This window comes from Thermobia domestica, chromosome 14 (genome assembly GCF_964235325.1).
Source record: "Thermobia domestica chromosome 14, izTheDome1.hap1.1, whole genome shotgun sequence".
NCBI lineage: Eukaryota > Metazoa > Arthropoda > Insecta > Zygentoma > Lepismatidae > Thermobia > Thermobia domestica.
In genome coordinates, this window is record NC_137467.1 from 33,748,996 (window position 1) to 33,769,215 (window position 20,220).

At 35.2% G+C, this 20,220-nt stretch overlaps 1 protein-coding gene across 1 annotated transcript; it reads left to right on the plus strand.

Annotated features, from left to right (window-relative positions):
* Positions 1–3,764: 3,764 nt before the first annotated feature.
* Positions 3,765–19,202, plus strand: LOC145669618 (uncharacterized). Its single transcript, XM_081737851.1, has 2 exons — positions 3,765–4,328; positions 14,787–19,202. Exons 1-2 carry the CDS (start codon positions 3,979–3,981, stop codon positions 15,955–15,957), a joined length of 1,521 nt encoding a protein of 506 aa, XP_081593977.1. The 5' UTR covers positions 3,765–3,978; the 3' UTR covers positions 15,958–19,202.
* Positions 19,203–20,220: the final 1,018 nt, after the last annotated feature.

The following is a 20,220-nucleotide window of genomic DNA, read 5'->3' on the forward strand; positions in this document are numbered from 1 at the left end:
TATTTTAAAGAATAATTCCCGCATTCCCGGTAGTGCACAGAATTTCCCGTATTACGGGAAATTTCCCGCCAACTGGCATCACTGTTGACTGCTCCTCTACACTTTCTCGCTAGTGATGGGATTTTTACCGGTAAATATTTTTTGGGTATTTACCTTGGGTAAATACCCAGGTATTTACCCAAATTATGTAAATATAAGGGTTTTTTCCTTTTCAATCATATATGTGATACAGACGTTCTTGAGCAGTACATAAAAATAATGAAAAAGTAACAGTTGATCCAGTAGAAGCTACAACAAATGTCAGAAGGCATTAAATTTATTATTTTCATTAATAGATATCAGTTATGTGGTCGTTCCTGTTTTGATATTTCTTTACAGAGCATATTTTTTAAGAACTGATGACTCTGAAAAAGACTACATTTATCTTTTCTACAAGTAAAGAAACTAAACAAGTACACGGAACGCGGCTACGGGTTTTTCTTTTAATTTACATTCTGTAAGTGACTATTGGCGACAAGTCATTACAACTGACATGACTTGAAATATACGTTCTGTTACATCATACATGCTTTAATAGCTACAAATGGAACACAGTAGGAGTAGGAGTATATGCGGGGACTTTCACACTTCACTACACTTGCTAGCTAGGCATCAACATATAATAAAAAAGTGAGCTGTCTGAATCCAGAATGAACTAACTGCATTTTCATGTTTTGCGAGAAATTAGCATTCTTGGAAACAAAATAAATAAAATGCCATTGGATAATGGGCTTCACATGACGGTTACGTCAGTTTCTTTAATTAGTTTCTGATTGGGTGGTACCAGAGTCATACGTCTAATTCAAATGATTTCATGCTTTAATTTAGAATTGGGCAAAATTCAGTTAGTTTTCTCCGGTTTCAAACACCTCAATTGGCAGCATCAAGCTAATAAAAGTACAAAAGAATTACAGAACATTCAGGACTTACTAACGTTCTCGAAATATTCTATACACATAAGAGCAAAACGTTATTTCATTATGAGATGGCAATTCTAGCAAGATTACTCATTAGGTTCATCGGATACATGAAATGAATATATGGAATCATCGCTAGTAATGTCTCCATCTATCTCTCACACGGAAGAAGTGTCACTGTCTTCTTCAAGGGTTCTTTTTCTTGCTACCGTGGTGCATTTCAAGTGTGATAAACTTGTATCTCCCGACAACTTATTTTCTAAGTTTTTCTGCTGCTCTGACTCAACAGTCTCCTCGGTCTCTTTACCCTGTGTTGATACTATTGGCTTCTGTTCCTGGTGATGCAACTTCCTGTTATAAGCTATATAGGACAATTTTCAGGCTCTGGAAGCAGTCAGTCTATTCCTTGACTTAGTGTGAATTTTTGAAAAGGTTCTATGGCAGCTTATGATATCGATGCTGTTAGTATCTTCTGTACGACTTCAGATAATGGGTACTTCCACACAAAACTTGCCACCAAATTACTGGGTTCATTTCACCAGAACTTGTTCAAATGAACTTCTTGCCTCACAAAGTTTTAGCTTGTAATGTGCGAAATCCTTTATAACATTTACAAGATCTGCTTTCATGTTCTCTGCAACCTTGTGTATGAACTCCAATCCATCGACATATTGTTCTGGAGTCAAGTCAAACCCCTGTGATGATGGATCTAGCAATGCTTCGGCATAGTGAATCGGTTACAGTGCTGGGGCTTTTCTGCTTTCGAAATTATTAAGAATATTTGTTTTTTCTACTTTGGACAACGGGCATTCGGGAAGAGCCTTTCTTAGTTGCTCTTTGATTTTTTTGACAGCAGGAAAAGCTCGATGTATGTTACATTCATCAGATTCTAATATATTTATCCTGGGCACTATTGGCTTAAGAACATATATTAGCTTTTCGATTGTCACACAGAAAACCTCATCATCAAGCAGCTTTGCTTTGTGGTCTTTGATAAATGTATATCTTGCAGTGGTTTCATGAACAACTCGGTTCTGTAGAATGACATTTGAAGCTTTCAGACTTTCAGGAGATTGTAAATAGCTTCCCCAGCGGGTTTTAAATGGAAGAGTAAGAGAAATGTGAATGTTTTTCTCATTGTTAATTGCATGAAAAGTGCTAGTACCTGAGTATTTCTAACCATTTTAATGACGTCTAAAACATTTCCCATAAATGATGAAATTGAAGAACACTTCAAAGTATCACTGCAGACAAGGTTCAACGTATGTGTTTTACATGACAATGGTTGCAAATGGAGATACGTTTTTTTTTTTTTTTTTTTTGAGAAGAGCAAAAACTTTTTGCATTTTTAGGCCTACTGCATTATTACCAGAACAAAGAACTTGCTGGGGTCGCATTTTTAATGACCTGAAATTCTTGATCTCTAATGCATTGAGCAGTGTGACGGCTATCTTTAGTGTTGATAAAATGAGCAAATATTGGATGGGGGTTTGTAATATTGAAGTTGATTATTCCTTCATTACGAACATTACTCCAACCATCACATTGAAGATTTAGATACTTCGAATCTTGTGACTCTACACACAGCTGTGTTTGTATTTTGACCATGTGGCCATTATTTTGCAAATACTTGTAAATTGTTTTACCAATCCCTTTTCAGACATTGTTTTTTGACTCGATTTACAAGGTCATATGGCAAGTCCTTGAATTATATGAAATAAAATTATTTGTACTTTAATAGGAAACACTTGCACTGGACTAGGGTAAATGCAATGTCATATATAAGGAACCAATTGTTGAATTTATTACATAAGTAGTTAACTGTCCTTTCCCATTTGAAATTTTTATCTGAACTTCAAGACAACTTATAGACACTGCAAGCCAGCAAACTACTTCCTTATCGCTCAACCCAAAACGTAACTTGATATGTGATGTGTGTGAGAGCTCATTAACTCATTAATTTACATGTGTTACAAGTAACGCATATATAGGCTACTTGCGTTTTCATCACCTGTCATTGTATCCATAAAAGTGGTAATGCTACTACATGAACTTTGTACATTGATGCAGGAACTCTTCATATATGAAACTCTATCAAAGTTTTATCAGCCACCCTCGTCACTAAATAGTCATCAATGCTTTTATTGTTACTACAACTTGATGTAGGCTGTTCACTTTATTCACTTCTTCTGTCCCAGTATTTTGCCAACAATCAAACAAATTATTCCCCTGTAAATCTTTTACAATTGTTTTCTTTAGACTTTCAGGACACCGAAAACATATATTCACATGATCTGACATTTCATTTACATGTGCGTGTTTATAGTTCTTACCACAGTACTTGCAGTTTACTGATTTATCACTTCGTACATTATATGTGCTCCAAACATTACTTTTCTTTTATCCATTTTCAGTTTTTTTCTATCCCTGCATAAAAGAAAACAAAAAATTGAACTAAGATAAGAGGCACATCTACTCTCAACAACTCTGAAATCAGTACCAGTACTGAACTTAATTAGAAAAGGAATTGTTCGAAGCAATGTTACCAGATATAAATCATGTTCGCATCTTGCTTTAACCACATTTGTATCTGGAAGATTTTATTCTGCTATTTTAGAACCCACTGTGTCTTCTTATTATGTAATCTTGCAGTTTGTAATAAATACCCATTTTTTGGGTAGGTAAATAAAATTTCGGTAATTACCGGGTATTTACCCAATTTTTATTTACCTACCCAGTGGGTAAATACCCAAGTCCCATCCCTATTTCTCGCCATCCTAGATGCTCCTGCATTGACGTCATGTTACCAGCCAATCAGCGTCCCTTTACTGATATAACCCAACTTTATTCATTCCATTAACCTTGAATCACTTTACGAAAGAAATACGCAACCGCAGAAGAAGATTAGAAAAATAAAGTTAATTTTTTGAAAGTTCTCGTAAATCATTTCATTAAAACACTGGCAAACAATATAAGGGAAGTATAAGAACAGTGTTAAATTCTTATATAATTTGAATTCACAATGGCTGGTGAGGCGTCTAAGTTGGAATTGATGTGTAAAGAAGAAATTGTTTATGACTTACCTCAGGAAGATCCACTCGAAGGGAAAGGGTGGACATACGAACTGATGACTGACAACAAAGAGTTAATATTATCTACAACGGAAGGAGAGCAAACAATTGACAAGGGTACAGCTTTGGATGTGAAAGTGACCGTTGATATGCTGAAATCAGAATTTGCAGAATCAGATCCTGCATTAGAAAGTAATATAGAAACGCTAAGAAAAATAGTGGTTCAGGAGACTTGCGCGTCGTACTCTAATGACTCCCAACAATTAACTACAAAAAATTTAAATTCAGTTCGGCCAGAAAGGTAATGTTCAATTTTTCATATTGGTTCAGATTGATAATACGGTTACATGGGTTTGCAAAATTGGTTAAAAGAAATGCTTCACAAGAAGTATTTAGGTATGGGAGATATCTCGAACGTAAGTTAGTAAATCTACAATTTGGAAATGGCGTGGCACACATACACTAGCTGTATACCAATTAATAACAAGAATTCGATTTTTTGTCAAGATATAAAGGAATATATATATTTTTTTCAAGATATAAACTACTACTCATACAAATCTTATGTAGTTTATATCTTCATAAATAAAATGATTCTTTTATTATTTATTACACATTAGGCCTACTCACTAATTGTTGCACATATTTAAAATATAGGTGCTCGACGATATTGTTTTATTTATATAGATACTTTTGTAAAATAAGAAATCGCGGAAATGATATTCATCCTAAAATTTTCCAAATTAAACGTGGAATGTATTATATTGGAACAAAAACTATGGACGTTTGTAATTTTACTCAGGATTTAGCTCAAATGGGTCTAGCCTCATTTCTCCGGAGGGCTTACAAAGACATTAGCAAAATACAAAATAAAGAATATTTTTACCATCAATGGATGTTCATTAATTGTAGAGGTCCATACACAAATCCATTTCATAGGTGCACTAATTTCTTTCAAGGAAGTCGACCTTTTATATTCTCAGCAATCATTTGTAGGGTATGGACCTCCATTTCTCAATATAGGATCACTTTAGGGGCTTAGTAAACGTACATGATAAATGAATTATTGTACAAACAACTATAACGAGCATGCGCTAGATGGCCAGTAAATAGAAGATTGTTATGCAGATTAGGGCATTACGCAGAATGTTGGTAAACGAGGATAGCGCAAAATACTTTATTTAAGATAAACTTACATGTCTTGCGTGTTGAATTTGTACTTGAACGTTCCTAAGTTTTTTATAGGTAACATTCTGAAATGCTTTCTTTGCTTGCATATTTGTGTTCCGAAGTACCACAATACCTTAGGGACATATTTTTTTAATTATATGGATTCCATCTTTCCCAAACATTTTTCTAGTCCCGTGTCATGATTTGACGCATTGAATTTTGATACTCCATTTCGTATACAGTTTTTACTAGATACCGTAACACGGGGTTAATTTGCACATCGGTCGTTAGTCTGCACGAAATATGAAAAGAGTTTCATAGTCCTCTGTCGGTACAACCATGAACTGTAAACAGGAAGTTTCAACTACGCTGTAAGATAGAACATGTAACTAACTGTATTTTGGCTATAATGTTGGGGGTTAGCATCAGTTCTAATTACCAGGAGGGCTTGTTCTAGTGGTATGGAAAGCAGTTACTGTAAAACCAGCCTAAATTTAAAAGAATTTCCGTCAAAGTTAAGTCAGTTTCGTAGAATACTAGTGCGTATAATTGGACTTTGATGGAATTGTTGAAACTGAAATGTGAAACATTTCATACGTGGGGTTCCTTTCATCAACATACAAAAAAGTATGTTAAACATACGTTTCTGTGCAATGTTTTCATTCAGTATTTAAACATTTTACACTGTACACAAAACTGCATGCATTTTATTAACATTGATATTATAATGATGGTACCGGTATCAGTACTTACTTTGAATTATTGATATCTGTAAAGGAAATTATGTATTTTCTGGTACCGACTCTGAAACCTCATTCTAATAGTTTAAAATATGTCCCACGAAAGTGCCAACTAACGAACAGAAAAAATCATTTTTGTAAACTGATTTGATTTGGTTATTCCCTTTGTCCAAGAATATGATCCGAACACTAATCAGTTTAAGATTTACGGGGTTTGTAACTTTCAGGCTGAAACCCACCCAAAATTTCATTATTTTTTTTTAACGGCAAGTCTGCAATTAGACTCAAACAGTGACTTTGATCGGTTTTTACATGTTTAGACACTTCCTGGAACTGTTTCTGCGTGAGTCACTTGTTGGCATTGTTCGTGCCTTTGGTGTGACGTCTTAGTTCAGAGAATGGTGGTAGTTCATATTTTTTCCACCAAGTGTCTCTGTACACTCATATGGCAGTTTGTTAGTGTGACGTCACATGTTCTGTCTGCTTGTGTGTGTGTGCTGTTGCTGGTCGAATGCGGTGAATGCGATAGTAATAAGCGATCGTCCAAGCCGGCACAATTATTCCGTCCTTTTCAATGATTTGGAGCCAGAGTTTGTCACACAAAACTGAAATTACAAACGAATGTTAAGGTGCTAACACATATGTACTAGTCAGTTCATTACTGATTTCTGCACAATATTAGAAAAAATATTTTACACGAAGGAGTATGCAAATATCGTACAATCACTAATGATAAACTAAAAAAAATCGGCTCTCACGTATGCAAACGGCTATTTAGTTTGCCAAGCTCAATCCGTACAAGGGGAGCACTCATAAGAGGATAACGTGTGCTTACTTTAGAACAATGCACCTCACTCGCCTTCGTGTGTGCCCTTCCGAACGACGACCAGGCGTTCGTGCAAAGCACTCTAGGTTCTTTTAGGAAACCAAAGCTTGTATATGGTCAGCCGGGAAAATCCCGATTTTCACCCCTAGCATCGGGACCGGAATTATAGTCCTATTAGCTTTTAGTTATAACAGTGCGTAGGTGGAGGGTGATTGTCCCGGAAGTCAGATATAAAGAAACAGTCACCAGAAATGCAGCACTCACGTGATCAGTGTCCTCCTCCATATACGAGGCTTCGTTAACAAAGTTTAAAATTAACATATTCCAAAACTGGTGTCGAATCTGGCGTAATATCACGACTATTTTTTTCGACTATTCGGAAGTAGTTCAAATTTACTTTTATATCCAATTTCATTACTTATTTTATTATAGGAAGAGTGCTAAAATCTATCACATTGCAGTTGCTTGTAATCCATTCTGCATTCAAATAATATGTTCATTTTTTCCGTTGAAATTCAATTCCAACTGGACATGGTTAAAATTGTCCGTCTCCGGTTTTAACATTTATCGCTATAAAACGATAGCGGCTGTTGTTTTGTAAGTGATTAGTAATCCTGTTAACGGATTTTCATAGAGAAAAACTCTATCGAGCTGTCGAGCAGCTCTTCTGCGATCGCGTCAGCGTCCCAACGATACGTTCTGTCTTCTTCCTTAGCTTTCTATTAAGATTAGAAGTGCTTCAAATTAACAAATTTTTTCAAGATTTATCTCTATAGCAATGACAGAGTAATGGCTAACTAGTAATAGATATTTGAGATAGATCTAGTGTCCAAGGAACAGATTCCTTCTTCGATATTGTTAATATATGGGAACATATTGTTACAGATGTACTACCTCATTTTTGAATATTGAACTCGCATAATTTGAAAGTCGATTGTGAAACGATATTCACTTGTTTAATTTGGGTATTGTATAAAATGTTTAATAAACCCCACCAGGTTGATACTTTTAGCCATGCATTAAAAAGTTGTAGTTGCGTAACAGATATTTTGCAGAAGTTACGTGAGTGATTAATAAAAAATGTTCCACCTTCACACTTTGTTTTTTACTGGCATGAACTTTAACCTTTATCCTGATTTGAAATATTATTTTAGTACTAGGCACTGCTGTTATTTGTTCGTTTTCGAGCCAATATTGTATGTTTTAACCAGTACAAGATTTTACCATTCCGACATTTACGTTGGTTATTTCACGCATTCCGCTAACACCATATCAGTTGTTCATAAACACATATATTTTACGAATTTTGTAACTTTTTGAACTTCTTCATTATAGTTACCTGAGTGTTAAGATAATATTCGGCCGGTATTGTATATGTTGGTGATTCTACCTACCTGCACAACTGTGTAGGTCAGTGCTGAAAGAGTTAAAGACGGTTATTAACAATCAGGAAACAGACGTTAAATTTTGAATACTTTACGTAGCGTGAGATGAACGAAAAGAAATTTTACGTGCTATATATTTAGCTAACATTTACAATAAAAAACATCACATTTTTACACAAATAATGAAATCGATATGTCTACGATAGGCGGGTCACGTCGCTTGCGTCACTAATATGCTTGTGAACTGTAAAACTTTTGTGAAATTTTGGTGTGTCAAAAACGAAAAGATGATATTATAGGATACGATACTCTAAGAATGGGCTATAATGATCGAAGTTGGCATGGTTTAGTGTAGGATGATACCCAGTCGAGAAGTTAAATGTATGAGGTGTGGGACTTCGGGTTTGGTTAATCACTGGGTGAATGAGTTTCGTATATTCTTGAATGTATACTAAAATTTAAAGTGAAATATATATTTTACTTTTTAAGCTATTACTGCTAAAATTACACAATGAAAATTACTATGAAAACTTCAAATGAAGGTCACGTTTCTTGCAATTGAGTTACTCTTTCGGCCTTGATTTACAATTTCACGAACGTATGTTCAATATGTTGTACTTTCTTGTAACCAGCGAAACAAACACCTGATCACGAGGGTGCTATCTCTGCTACAAAGTGTGCAGAAAACCAATGCTTAACTTCAACTTTGAAATTTCACAGATAGTACAGCAAATACAACAAGAACCAAATTTATGCCTATTGTCCCTGGTTCAGGATTTGTGCAGGAACTTGATTTTAACTCGTACTTTATTGAGATGCGGACTAGTTTCAGCACGCATTTATGCGAAGAAAACATATTTTGACTGAAATAGTATAAACAAAATGTATACTTTCTTCGAAATGCGATGGTAAAGTCGGGGAAAGATTTTCTTGAAAATTTATTTCATATGTTAATTATTATTATTATTTTGTTGTTTTTACGTTGTAAGTGTTTATAAATGTCCAGTGTTCGTTACAACATTAGTCATATAGGATTACGTAATTCTATTCCTCCAAGTGTGTGTTTAAAGAAGGTATATTATGTATGATGCCGTTAAAGGTTTGTAGATATATTTAGTGAAGAGTGTCCGTAAGTGTTATTTCCTGAGTATTGTATTGTAGTAACGTGAGAATGAAACAGGAAATATTACTGTGAATTATCGAGGAAAAAATAGTGATTCTTCGATATTTTTTCCATGAAGTAGGTAGATATACTTCTCCATATAAGTAAATTGCTCCATATACGTAAAGAAGAACGTTCGGAAATGATAAAGGCGTTGTTTGAATGAGAAATGATGAAAATACTTTGTTTCGCAGTAATTTTTTTAAGTCGTATACAACAAGCCTTTTTGCTGTTTTTGGCGTTGCTCTTGTTAAAACATCTAAAGAAGTCTGTAAGTTGATTTGAAGTTTACAGCAATAATTTCACAACATCCCCTTGAAAACGTAGTTTTTCTACATTTTTTTATGCTAGCAAAATTGTGATCACTTGAGTGCTTCAGACAAAGCCTGATCAAGTTCTGTACATTGCACATTCATTTTATATCATATGGTAAATTTGTGTGTTATGAAATCTGCGCAAAATTGTCCGTTTTCATCTCGTAAGTCGTAGATAACATGCTCGCTGGTATAGAGTAAAGCTTTTTCATGATAAATTTCACCTCCCTAGCATAATCCACTCATCAGATACTCTGCTTTTAGCGTAAGATTTATAGTTTTTCTCTTATTCGTAGGATGTTCATTCTAGAGACAGTAACGTAAGAAATGATAAAAAGTTTTCTAAATGAGATACATCATACATGTCTGGCTAATTCCAGACATGTCAAATTTAACTTCAATCGATTCAGCCATTTCTGTAGTTAATACCAGATTAGGTTGATGTCAATTTTTTTGTACTGTGGTATGATATGCAGATGGTTCGTCTTCTCACTCTTGAATGTTGTAATTCCGAGAACGCTGCTCGCGACACTTTTTTAAAAGTAAAAAAGCTATTGTGCCAACTGTCCTTTCTCTAACAAAAGAGACCACTTAGATTATAAGAGTTGACGTACGAATTTAATCCTCTTCCCGTCTTTATGATTCCCATTTGAATGAACGTAACGTAACAAAATGCCACACAAATATAGACGCTGAACATATTAAAATATTTATTTCAAACAGTTCAGCTGCCTGTATTTTATAATGTGATGCATAACATATTTCTTCAATTTTTCGGTATTCAGAGTGTAGCATTTATCTTCGTACGCTCTATTTATTTTTAAAGTAAAAAACAAGAACGACTAGAGTGTTTCACGATGCTAATAACACTCGAGAGGCATCATTTGCAAAACCCTGTAATAGCAAGATTCCAAACCCAATATATATTTCGATTTGTGCGAATGACATTACACCAGGTTATGATAAATTTAAATTCTATCTTTAGACCACAAAGATAAAAGCACTGGTAATAATCTAGAAGTAACGAAGGTTTTAATGGTTGTCCACATTATCTTAACGTGGAATTCTGGAATCGTTATATCATGTATTTCAAATAAGTAAATAAAAATTACAAGAAATTGAAAACTCTATGCTTCTCAAAAGTATTTATTTAATAAGAATGTATCAGATGTAACTACGTAGCTACACATCAATATACGGAAAATTTTACTATCTCAAGGTATCAGACAATATAAAATCGCAACTAGAAATTTGTATACTTACGGAAATCACGTATCTTGTGCAAAATTTTAAAAGTTGTTATATCGTCCCTTTGTTTCTTTGTAATCATAGCGACAATTTTTTGTAGTTGCAATTGCAACAAGTTCTTTCGATTTTTAAATTTTCTGACACAAAATGTAATGATATATAATTAATGTTAGTGACAACGGGTCTGAATTTTCACTTATAATAATCAAATGTTTATTCCACATAGCACAAAATAAGTATTTTGGTATGTACCAGGTTAACTCTAATATCGTATATATCGTGACGGACATAAGTCTTTGACCAGGTAATGGCGACTGCTTTGAAACAAATGCAGCTTATGAGAATTAGGTCTTTCATATCTGTATTTTCATGTGCACAAGAAACATACTTCTGGGTCATGATCGCCGTTGTTCATGGTGAGTGGTGGGTTGTAGTGTGTCATGGTGGTGGTGGGTCGCAGTGGGTGATATGCTGTTGACCCACGACCGACTGACCAACCGATTCAATAAACAATTCCATCTGTGGCACTTCCCGGAATATCCGTACAGATTTTGGAAAAGTTCCAAACAATATGTAATGGTCACATTTTAGGCTAAGATATTGCTAGTCTACTGTTTCATCTTTGAATAGAATTGCGATTCGCCGTGGCTTATTTCTACATATTTTTTCGTGAGAAAACGTTAATGAGCAATAGAAAATACAACTTTTTCGATTCGGATCGGTTTGTGTTAACAGCTTGAAAATAAAGTCCTTTAATGTCCAACGATTATGCCTGTTAGGTTAAGGAAGACTATGGTTAAAGCAAGTGAATTATGATGAACAAATTGGTGAAATGAGAAAGTGTGAGTATCGCGAGAAAACCCACGAGCACGATGTCAGTCTCAACCTTGCTTGCTTTGGGAACGAACCAGGCACCCCACACATCAGATTGTTTATTAGACGGGGTCTCACTTTCGATTCCCGATGGGAAAGCCTTTTAAATATTAAATGTCCTCGATGTATCTGTGTTCGTGTCCAGGTCGTTCAAGGTTATTGGAAACACCTGTAAAACAAGAATAACAGAATGTAATAGAGATCAGTTACGGAGATACTTTGGGTCTTTTTTAAATCTAATCTTGAATTCACTGGACTACGCTCTTATCTTGACCAAAATCAGTGATTAATGGTTAATAAAAAATTGGAATCGTAACCGTTTGCAATTCGCTACATAGCAACTCTTACACAAAAGAGCAATTCGCTACATAGCAACTCTTACATAAAAGAGCAATTCGCAACTCTTACTTAAAAGAGCGGTCTTAGGGTAGTGGCTTGATGATTCGCTTTGTGTGTTAGGGGTCCGCGGTTCGATTCTCTCCGAGGATATTCAGAAAAAATATAATTTAGAATGTTAATATTTCTGATGTATAATAAAATGAATAATTGTCAATTTCTCTTGTTCTTACAAGTTAGAGTTGAAACGACTTCTTTGACAGGGAAAACTAACTACATGACGTCACAATCTCGATTCCTACTGTCTGAAAACTTCGCTTATTTCGAAAACAATTCATGAATACAAATGGGTCATCCTTCAGGCCTATGAGTCATAAAATTGCCTGAATTGTTACTAACTGTTCTTCAACTCTTACTAGACGCAATAATAATGTTTCCCTTCTCCAATTTCAACAAGTTCCATATATTCGTTTAAGGAAAATTGATAAATAGTAACTATTGTTTAATTGTATGTTTTGATGATATTTCAATATAGTCCCAACCATAATCCAACGTCTTTTACCCAAATAAAGGGTGTTACTTCGAAAGGGTATCGTAATGAAGACAAATCCTACTTAGCTTCTGTTAAGGCATCCGAAGTTTCGAATTTCATATTGTCCAGTAGCTGACACCTTTTTCCTCTCTTTGCAAAGTATCTCTTATAACTCAATTTTTCCTTATAGAGTGTCCAAAGAATTTATTTTCGTTTTCGTAATTTCAGTGTGCTTATTTGCATTGCAGTAGGACGCAATATTGAGGTATCAAATATTCAGTAGTAATAATAATAATAATAATATAGATAAGAAATTCCGTACGAGGACACATTGTATTAAGCCTGTAAAATCGCCCGTAGCGTTAGCCAGAAGTTACAATATAGTCGGGATTTAAGAGAAGTGTCAGGACCATCAGGACATGCCCTCTCCATACGTCCATACAACTAGCTAACTGTTATAACGGAAAGTTTTGAGACAAATTTCGTGTAGAAAGAAGGGATTCTGAATTCACAAGAACCGTAAGAAAATTTCTTTTTAAGTAATGGTTATGGCGGCTAAGCTACAGAAGACGTCGATGATGAGAACGAAAGAAATATTCGAATAAAGAAAGTGGGAAAAAGCGGGTCACGTAGAAAACCGAAACACACTGTGTTTGTTCAGCACAATGCTCACTAGGCGGGAGTTGGGTGAAAAAGGTGTAACCATTAAATTTACACTTCAGTAATAATAGTAATAATAATTATAATAATAATAATGGTATTAAAAGTTTTAAAGTTGCTCTAAAATTTGGCAAAACTTACTTAAACGTAGAGGTTTCGGGGAAGGGGTTCCGTACTTTCGTAAGACATTTCTGCAGGTACTCAAATTTAATCGCAAATTTTCCGCTAAAGTTTCCTGTAGAAAATATTCTATTGTACGTTTTCAGGAAAATAACTGTAATAAAAAGAACTGAATATCATTGAACACTAAGGGTTATAATAAACTAACATGTGCAGTTTGCAGATGTAATTCTATAAGCTTTGCTACAAAAATATATACACAGACCATAATTCAGTGAGCACTGAAATACAAGGTAATAAAATAATATTTAAGATTCAGTCTACAGAGCAATTGTTACCTATGGAGTATTATATACTGTTTCGAGAATCGAGATGAGATGAGAAATGTTTACGATACTTTTCGTCTCGTCTCGATTCTCATCTCCAAAGCGCGACGATATTGTGAGTTAGCCTAGTCCCGTCCCGAATTAAAATGTTAAGCCTCATCCCGATTTTGTTCGGTATGTTTTAGAATCGAGATGAGAAATTCCCCTTTTAATGGGCAACATTACACAAAACCGAAATATTTTTTTTGGCTAATGTCACGTTCTGCTTGTAATGGTATGACCTGTGCGATAATAAGTTTTTATTGTTTAAATATTTCACGAGATTATTATTATTACTAGTAGGCTATTATTCCTGAAAATTTGATAGTTCAAGTATTGAAACAAACGAGTATTCAAATATTTGAATGTTATAAAACGTCTGTCATTGCCGATCAATCGCAATCAAAATTCCTAAAGTAGAAAAAAAAGTTGCTGGACGTGTATTGGTGGAAGAACCTCCAGATTACTGGTCAAGCGTCTAGACCACTGAACCACGAACACTACGCTGTAAACGATTCGTCTTTAGTCTGGTTACGTTAAGTCTCTCTGTCTCAGCTTGTACAGTTGTATGTTACTTTTTTATTCGTTCCAAAACGTCTTTCGCTTTCCACTTATGATGATATAAGTGAATAATCTTCGGTACAGTTTATAATAATAAGTTGAGTTGTTCTTAAACCTTTGGTTCACAAGTTTGTTTTTTCTTCACACGAAACTACAGATATGACAGATTTAATTCTAATACTCTCCATTTGTTTCAAAGGAGTCGCCATTACACGGTCAAAGACTTATGACCGCCACGATATAAATGATTGTTCAATTTGATATAATGAAAAAAACTACAGCCTCTTATTTTGAAAGGAGAGAGATATGGAGACTTCTCAGTGGTACTCCATTTCATATTTCTACAATATTTCATGTAATAAAACAAATTAAGCGTAATTTTATCATGAAATATAGCGAATGATTATTTTTTTGCAACTTAATCGTTATCTCCAATAACATTTCGTTGTTTGTTGAATATGTTACAGACCCGATAACGTATTTGCATCCCATGGAGAAGAGAATACGTTTATTATATTAAAGAAAGACATTTCTCATTCAGATAAGGAATCTCATACTTCGACGCAGTTTGGCAAAGGATTTCATCGATCATGTTTGTCAAGACATATGCTGACACAGGAAATTGAAAAGCGTCAAACGTACCAAAACAGTGATAAACGCTTTAGTCAAAGTTCAACTTTGTCAAGCGGTAAGTTAGTTCATACAGGTGAGGAATCCCTTATCTGCGGAGAATGTGGAAAGGAATTTCGTGTATGCTCAAGTTTGGTTAAGCACATGTTAATCCACACAGGAGAAATTCATCACACGTGCGAAGTGTGTGGTCATAGATATAAACATCGTTCAAGTTTGGTTACACACATGCTAATCCACACAGGAGAAAAACCTCACATTTGCCAAGAGTGTGATAAGTCATTTACTCGACGTTCAAATTTGGCTACACACATGTTAATCCACACAGGAGAAAAACCTTACAGCTGCCAAGAGTGTTACAAGGCATATAATCAACGTTCAATTTTTGCTAGACACATGCTTATCCACAGAGGAGAAAAGAATCACACATGCCAGGAGTGTGGTAAGGTATTTATTTTACGTTCAAATTTGGCTACACACATGTTAACGCACACAAGAGAAAAACATCATATATGTCAAGAGTGTGGTAAAGCATTTAATCGAAGTTCAAGTTTGGCTACACACATGTTAATCCACACAGGAGAAAAATCTTACTCTTGCCAAGAATGTGCTAAAGGATTTAGTGTACGTTCAAGTTTGGTTGAACACTTGTTAATCCACACTGGAGAAAAGCCTTGCACATGCCAACAGTGTGGTAAGGCATTTAATCAACGTTCAACTTTGGCTAAACACACATTAATCCATACAGGAGAAAAAAATCACACTTGCCAAGAGTGTGGTAAGGCATTTAGTCTACGTTCACATTTGGCTAGACACATGTTAATCCACACAGGAGAAAAGCATCACAGTTGCCAAGAATGTAGTAAGGCATTTAATCGACGTTCAAATTTGGCTACACACATGCTAATCCACACAGGAGAAAAACATCACACTTGCCAAGAGTGTGGTTGGGCTTTTAAACGACGTTCACATTTGGCTAGACACATATTAATCCACACAGGACAATAATCACAAGTGAGGAGAGTGTAGGAAAGCATTTACTGGCAGTTCACATTTAGCAAATGGCAATATTAAAACACATTTCAATAACCAAACACATGCAAATAGTGATGAATAGGATTTAGTTTGGAATCAGCTTTGGCAAGACATGTAAATAAACATAGGATATAGAAAGGGATTTGACGAACTGACAAGATGTTAAGTTTTGAAAAAAAAATCACGATAAATATCTTACAAAACAGGTCTGCAATAATATTAAATATTAAAGGAAACAATAAGTCCTTCAAATGATATACCTCCCCTTTGTTGTGTTTTGAAAGACAAGTTTTAAGTTCGTATTTTGGGCACAGATATTACTGCAAATTGGTTCCGCATCTACTCTATGAGCTGCGCTTTTGGTTTCCCCTCACAAGGATTGCAGCATAGTGAAAAAGTGGCTGACGCCGCTGAAGATTCGAGTGACGATTCCTCAAGTGAATGTTTATCTGAAAATAATGACTCCAAATATACCCCTTCTTGAGTCTTCATATATGTAATGCAGTTAAGGGTAACAAGTTTAAGCGACATCGATAATGAGGGGCACCTTCCTCATCAGCTACAAGTGTAGATCCAGCGGATAAACATGTTCCATGTCTATTCCAACACTAGGGCCTTCTGGACCATCTGCGATTTGGCCGCATCTTGCTGGCCGATACATAGTTGCGCAGGTCCGTTTTCACCGCATATATTTATATTTCACAAGATATTTTTTCATGCTCATTGACGGAAACTGGGCAAATTGAAGAAAAGTAGCGGTCAAAAATTAAGTCGTCCTCCCTTCCACATGGGTTAAATTGATCAGACCAACTTCACGCAAAAATCGTATTAAGGTTGTATGTGTCAAAAGAAGACTCACTAATAATAGTGAACATGATTTCACTCCAGTTGTTAACGTCTTTGATTTTAAAGCGACTTTAACGGCATTCTTATCTAAAGTGTTAATGAGGTTAAAGGAATTCGTGGTGTATGTTCGGAAAGAGTTTGTGTACCAAAACTTCGGTACACAGAATTTTCCACTCTTTTTCGCTCACTGTCGTTTCTGAAGCGCGAGATGATGGAAAGTGAATGTGCATGTGGGTCGTTAAAAATAAAGTTCGTAGCTATGTTTCGTATTCCTTACCTATTCTTTATTGTGTACTCAGAAGTTGTTGAGTATACTGACTTACAAACTTTTCACTCGTTTTATAAGAAAAGTTGTTAAATCAGGTTTTAAACTTTATTCAAAAACGTTCTGTTTATCTTATAAGTATCTGGTACTGTAAGACATCGCATACCTGTCAAAACGAACCAGCACACAATTTTAGATCACTGAATTGATATATCGCTATTACAACTTATTTCTATAAAATTTAAATCGTGATCCTGTAAAATCTAGCAATAATGAGTTAGCAACTTCTGATTCTAGTGCGTCATTTGATTCGCGTTCAAGCTTGGCAAGACAAATTTTAATATACACAAGTGGAAAATTTTAGACATACGACGAGTTTAGAAAAGTATTTGGTGTACGTTCAAGTTTGGCAGGACATTTAATAAAGAGATGAAAATCTCACACTCATGACAACACACAGTTGAAAAAGAAGATATATATATATATGGAACTCACATTTTGCAAATACATATGTTAAAACACACAGGAGAAAACATATTATTAAAAAAAAGTGTTCTAAGTGTGTAGAAATGACTTAATTAAAAATTTTTTTTCGCAACAGATATATTAATACAGATGGGGAGGATGTGCTCGTGTGAAGACTATGAAGAATCGTATAATCGAAGTTCAATTTTTGGGGAAACATGCTATCTCTTACAGGTAAAAGATGGCTATGCGAATTGTGAAAACCGTTTACATGAAGTCCACATTTTGTTAGTAAAAAGATATTGTAAGATATGTAAACATTTACTGAAAAATAATGTTTGTACATAAAATGGTATTGTCAAGTTACACACGTGATAAAATATACAAATACGAAACATCTTAGTTGTCAAAAGTTCGCGATAAAATTTGTTATATATCTCGTTCCTTACCTTGATCCGCTCACGTACTGCCAATTCACGTTTCCGCTCGCGACGACGTCAATTCGGCCGTCATCGATTAATCACATTTTTCAGCACTGTGCATGATGCAAAATGTATGTTTTGGCGCATTTAGGTTTAGTAAATTAAGACAAATCATTGTTGACCAAAAGTATACTTTTAATTTAAATTAAATTACAACACTGCTAAATATGAGTGAACACACTGATCAAAACACAAAAAAACAGAATACAACCTCATAAACATCCATGTTACTGAGCTAGCTGTGATAATGTTGATATTTATTGCAGGAAACAGTAATCATTGAGTGCTTCTTGCACATATGTTTCCACAATATGTAGATTCAAGGCGGGTTCAAAGTTAATCAACATCCACGTCACTGCCCTCTTTCTGAGATTGCTGGCTTGTATTGCAAGTAGTAGTAATTGTTGACTCCCTTCTGAACACGTTTCTCCCACAATCATTACATTCAAGGCAAGTTCTGTTTTCTCTTGATCCGGAGATGTAGCAAATATCTCTTCGGATTGGTTAGACCGGTTCATCATCTGTAGTTTGATTTCTGTATAGTGCCAAGAACAGCAGATTTTTTTTCTTTTTTTTTTTTTTTAAATTGAGATATCAGACTGAGCTTTCAGGTTTTCATAATAAAAGTTTTACTTACATTTTATGTAAATGGGAAACAAACAAAAAATCACGTTTTGGCTCTCTCTGACGGCAGATGGGCCGTCCACCCTCCAATACCAACTTTAAGATTGTACTGAACCGGAAGTAATGTCTTTGATAATTTTCTCGTACAAATGTGATATGTTTCAGAGTAGCGAGATATTGCTTTAGGATGACACAACTTTCTAATTCAGATTTATAAATGGGATAGAAAGGTGTTGTTTCCCAAAAACAGGTTTCCCTGAAATATCTATACAAGTGAGCGAAAGTGGAAAAGAAATAATAGATGACGTCGAACGCAGAAAGGTTTAGCTTATATTGTCCTGGCCAGAGGTTCTCAGGCCGGAGAGAAAATAGAAGTAACTCATCCTCTGGAGGAGTGATAGATAAATGAGATAAAGTGGACGAGCAAGCGGATTGAACAGGGAAGTAGGTTGATTATGCAGTTTAGAATTTATTACAAAATAATTCATTAAAATTTTCTGTTCTTCCCTCAACCTCTGCACCTGTTGCATCATTGTTAGAAGTTATAGACCTAAGACCAAAATTGTTTAATGTTGTTGATGCTGGTCTCTGATTTTTTTAAAAATATAGTCTAGGTATTTGCTGCATCTCAATAGCTTTTTTATATGAAGTCCTATATCAAAAAATTCTTTTAAAGATATGTGTTCATTTGGAAATGCATACCATAGTTCCCAAAACTTTTTCTTATTTCGGAATGTGTGGCGACTCGGTTCGCCGTGCCTTGTTGGAAATTTCATTGTTTTTACTCTTTTGAACAGTACAAAGTATTTATTGTTGTATTAAAAACGTCGGCGAAAGAACCCACTGTCTCGTCTATTGTTCCATCTAGTAAAAGTGTCCACTGTAACACCATATTACTTTAGAAATTTCATCCAAAGGCGCCTACTTCAGGCAGGCACAAACTTTCTTTTTGAGTTGGATTCCTAGCTTCTGGGATTGGGAGTAAGACATGGAACGGGGAAATCGCGGTCTGGGAGAAGCAACTCTTTATATGAAATGACACATTCTGTCGGAAAAATAGAGATGACATAACCTAAGCTGTTATTTTTACGCGCGTTATGAACATTCGCATCCCAAATCGAGTCCTTGAATAGAATTGTCGACAAAGGGATGTCATTTGTGTCTGATGTTATCCCATGTTTACTGTCGATCGATATCTAAGCCCAAGTTATAGTCACCAAAATGAGCAACTGTGTCACCCTGTGATGGCAACTGGAAGTGATTCGTGGCATGTTTCAAATAAACTTTGAGGACTGTTTCCATATGGTCTGCAGAAACACCCGACGAAGTTTGAGTTTTTGGACAGACTTATCTCAGCTCAAATAATTTCACACTCACGTACGAGATGATTCTGTGCTCTGCTGCCCCATTTATTTTAATACTACGAACACTCCGCCCCTATGGTCTTGCGGTCGTTTATCTGTTTAGAGAATTGGTTGAGAAACGGCATTCCACTGTTCCTTACCGATTCTTTCAAACATGTTACACTCACCACTAAACAGCCATATTCCGGCA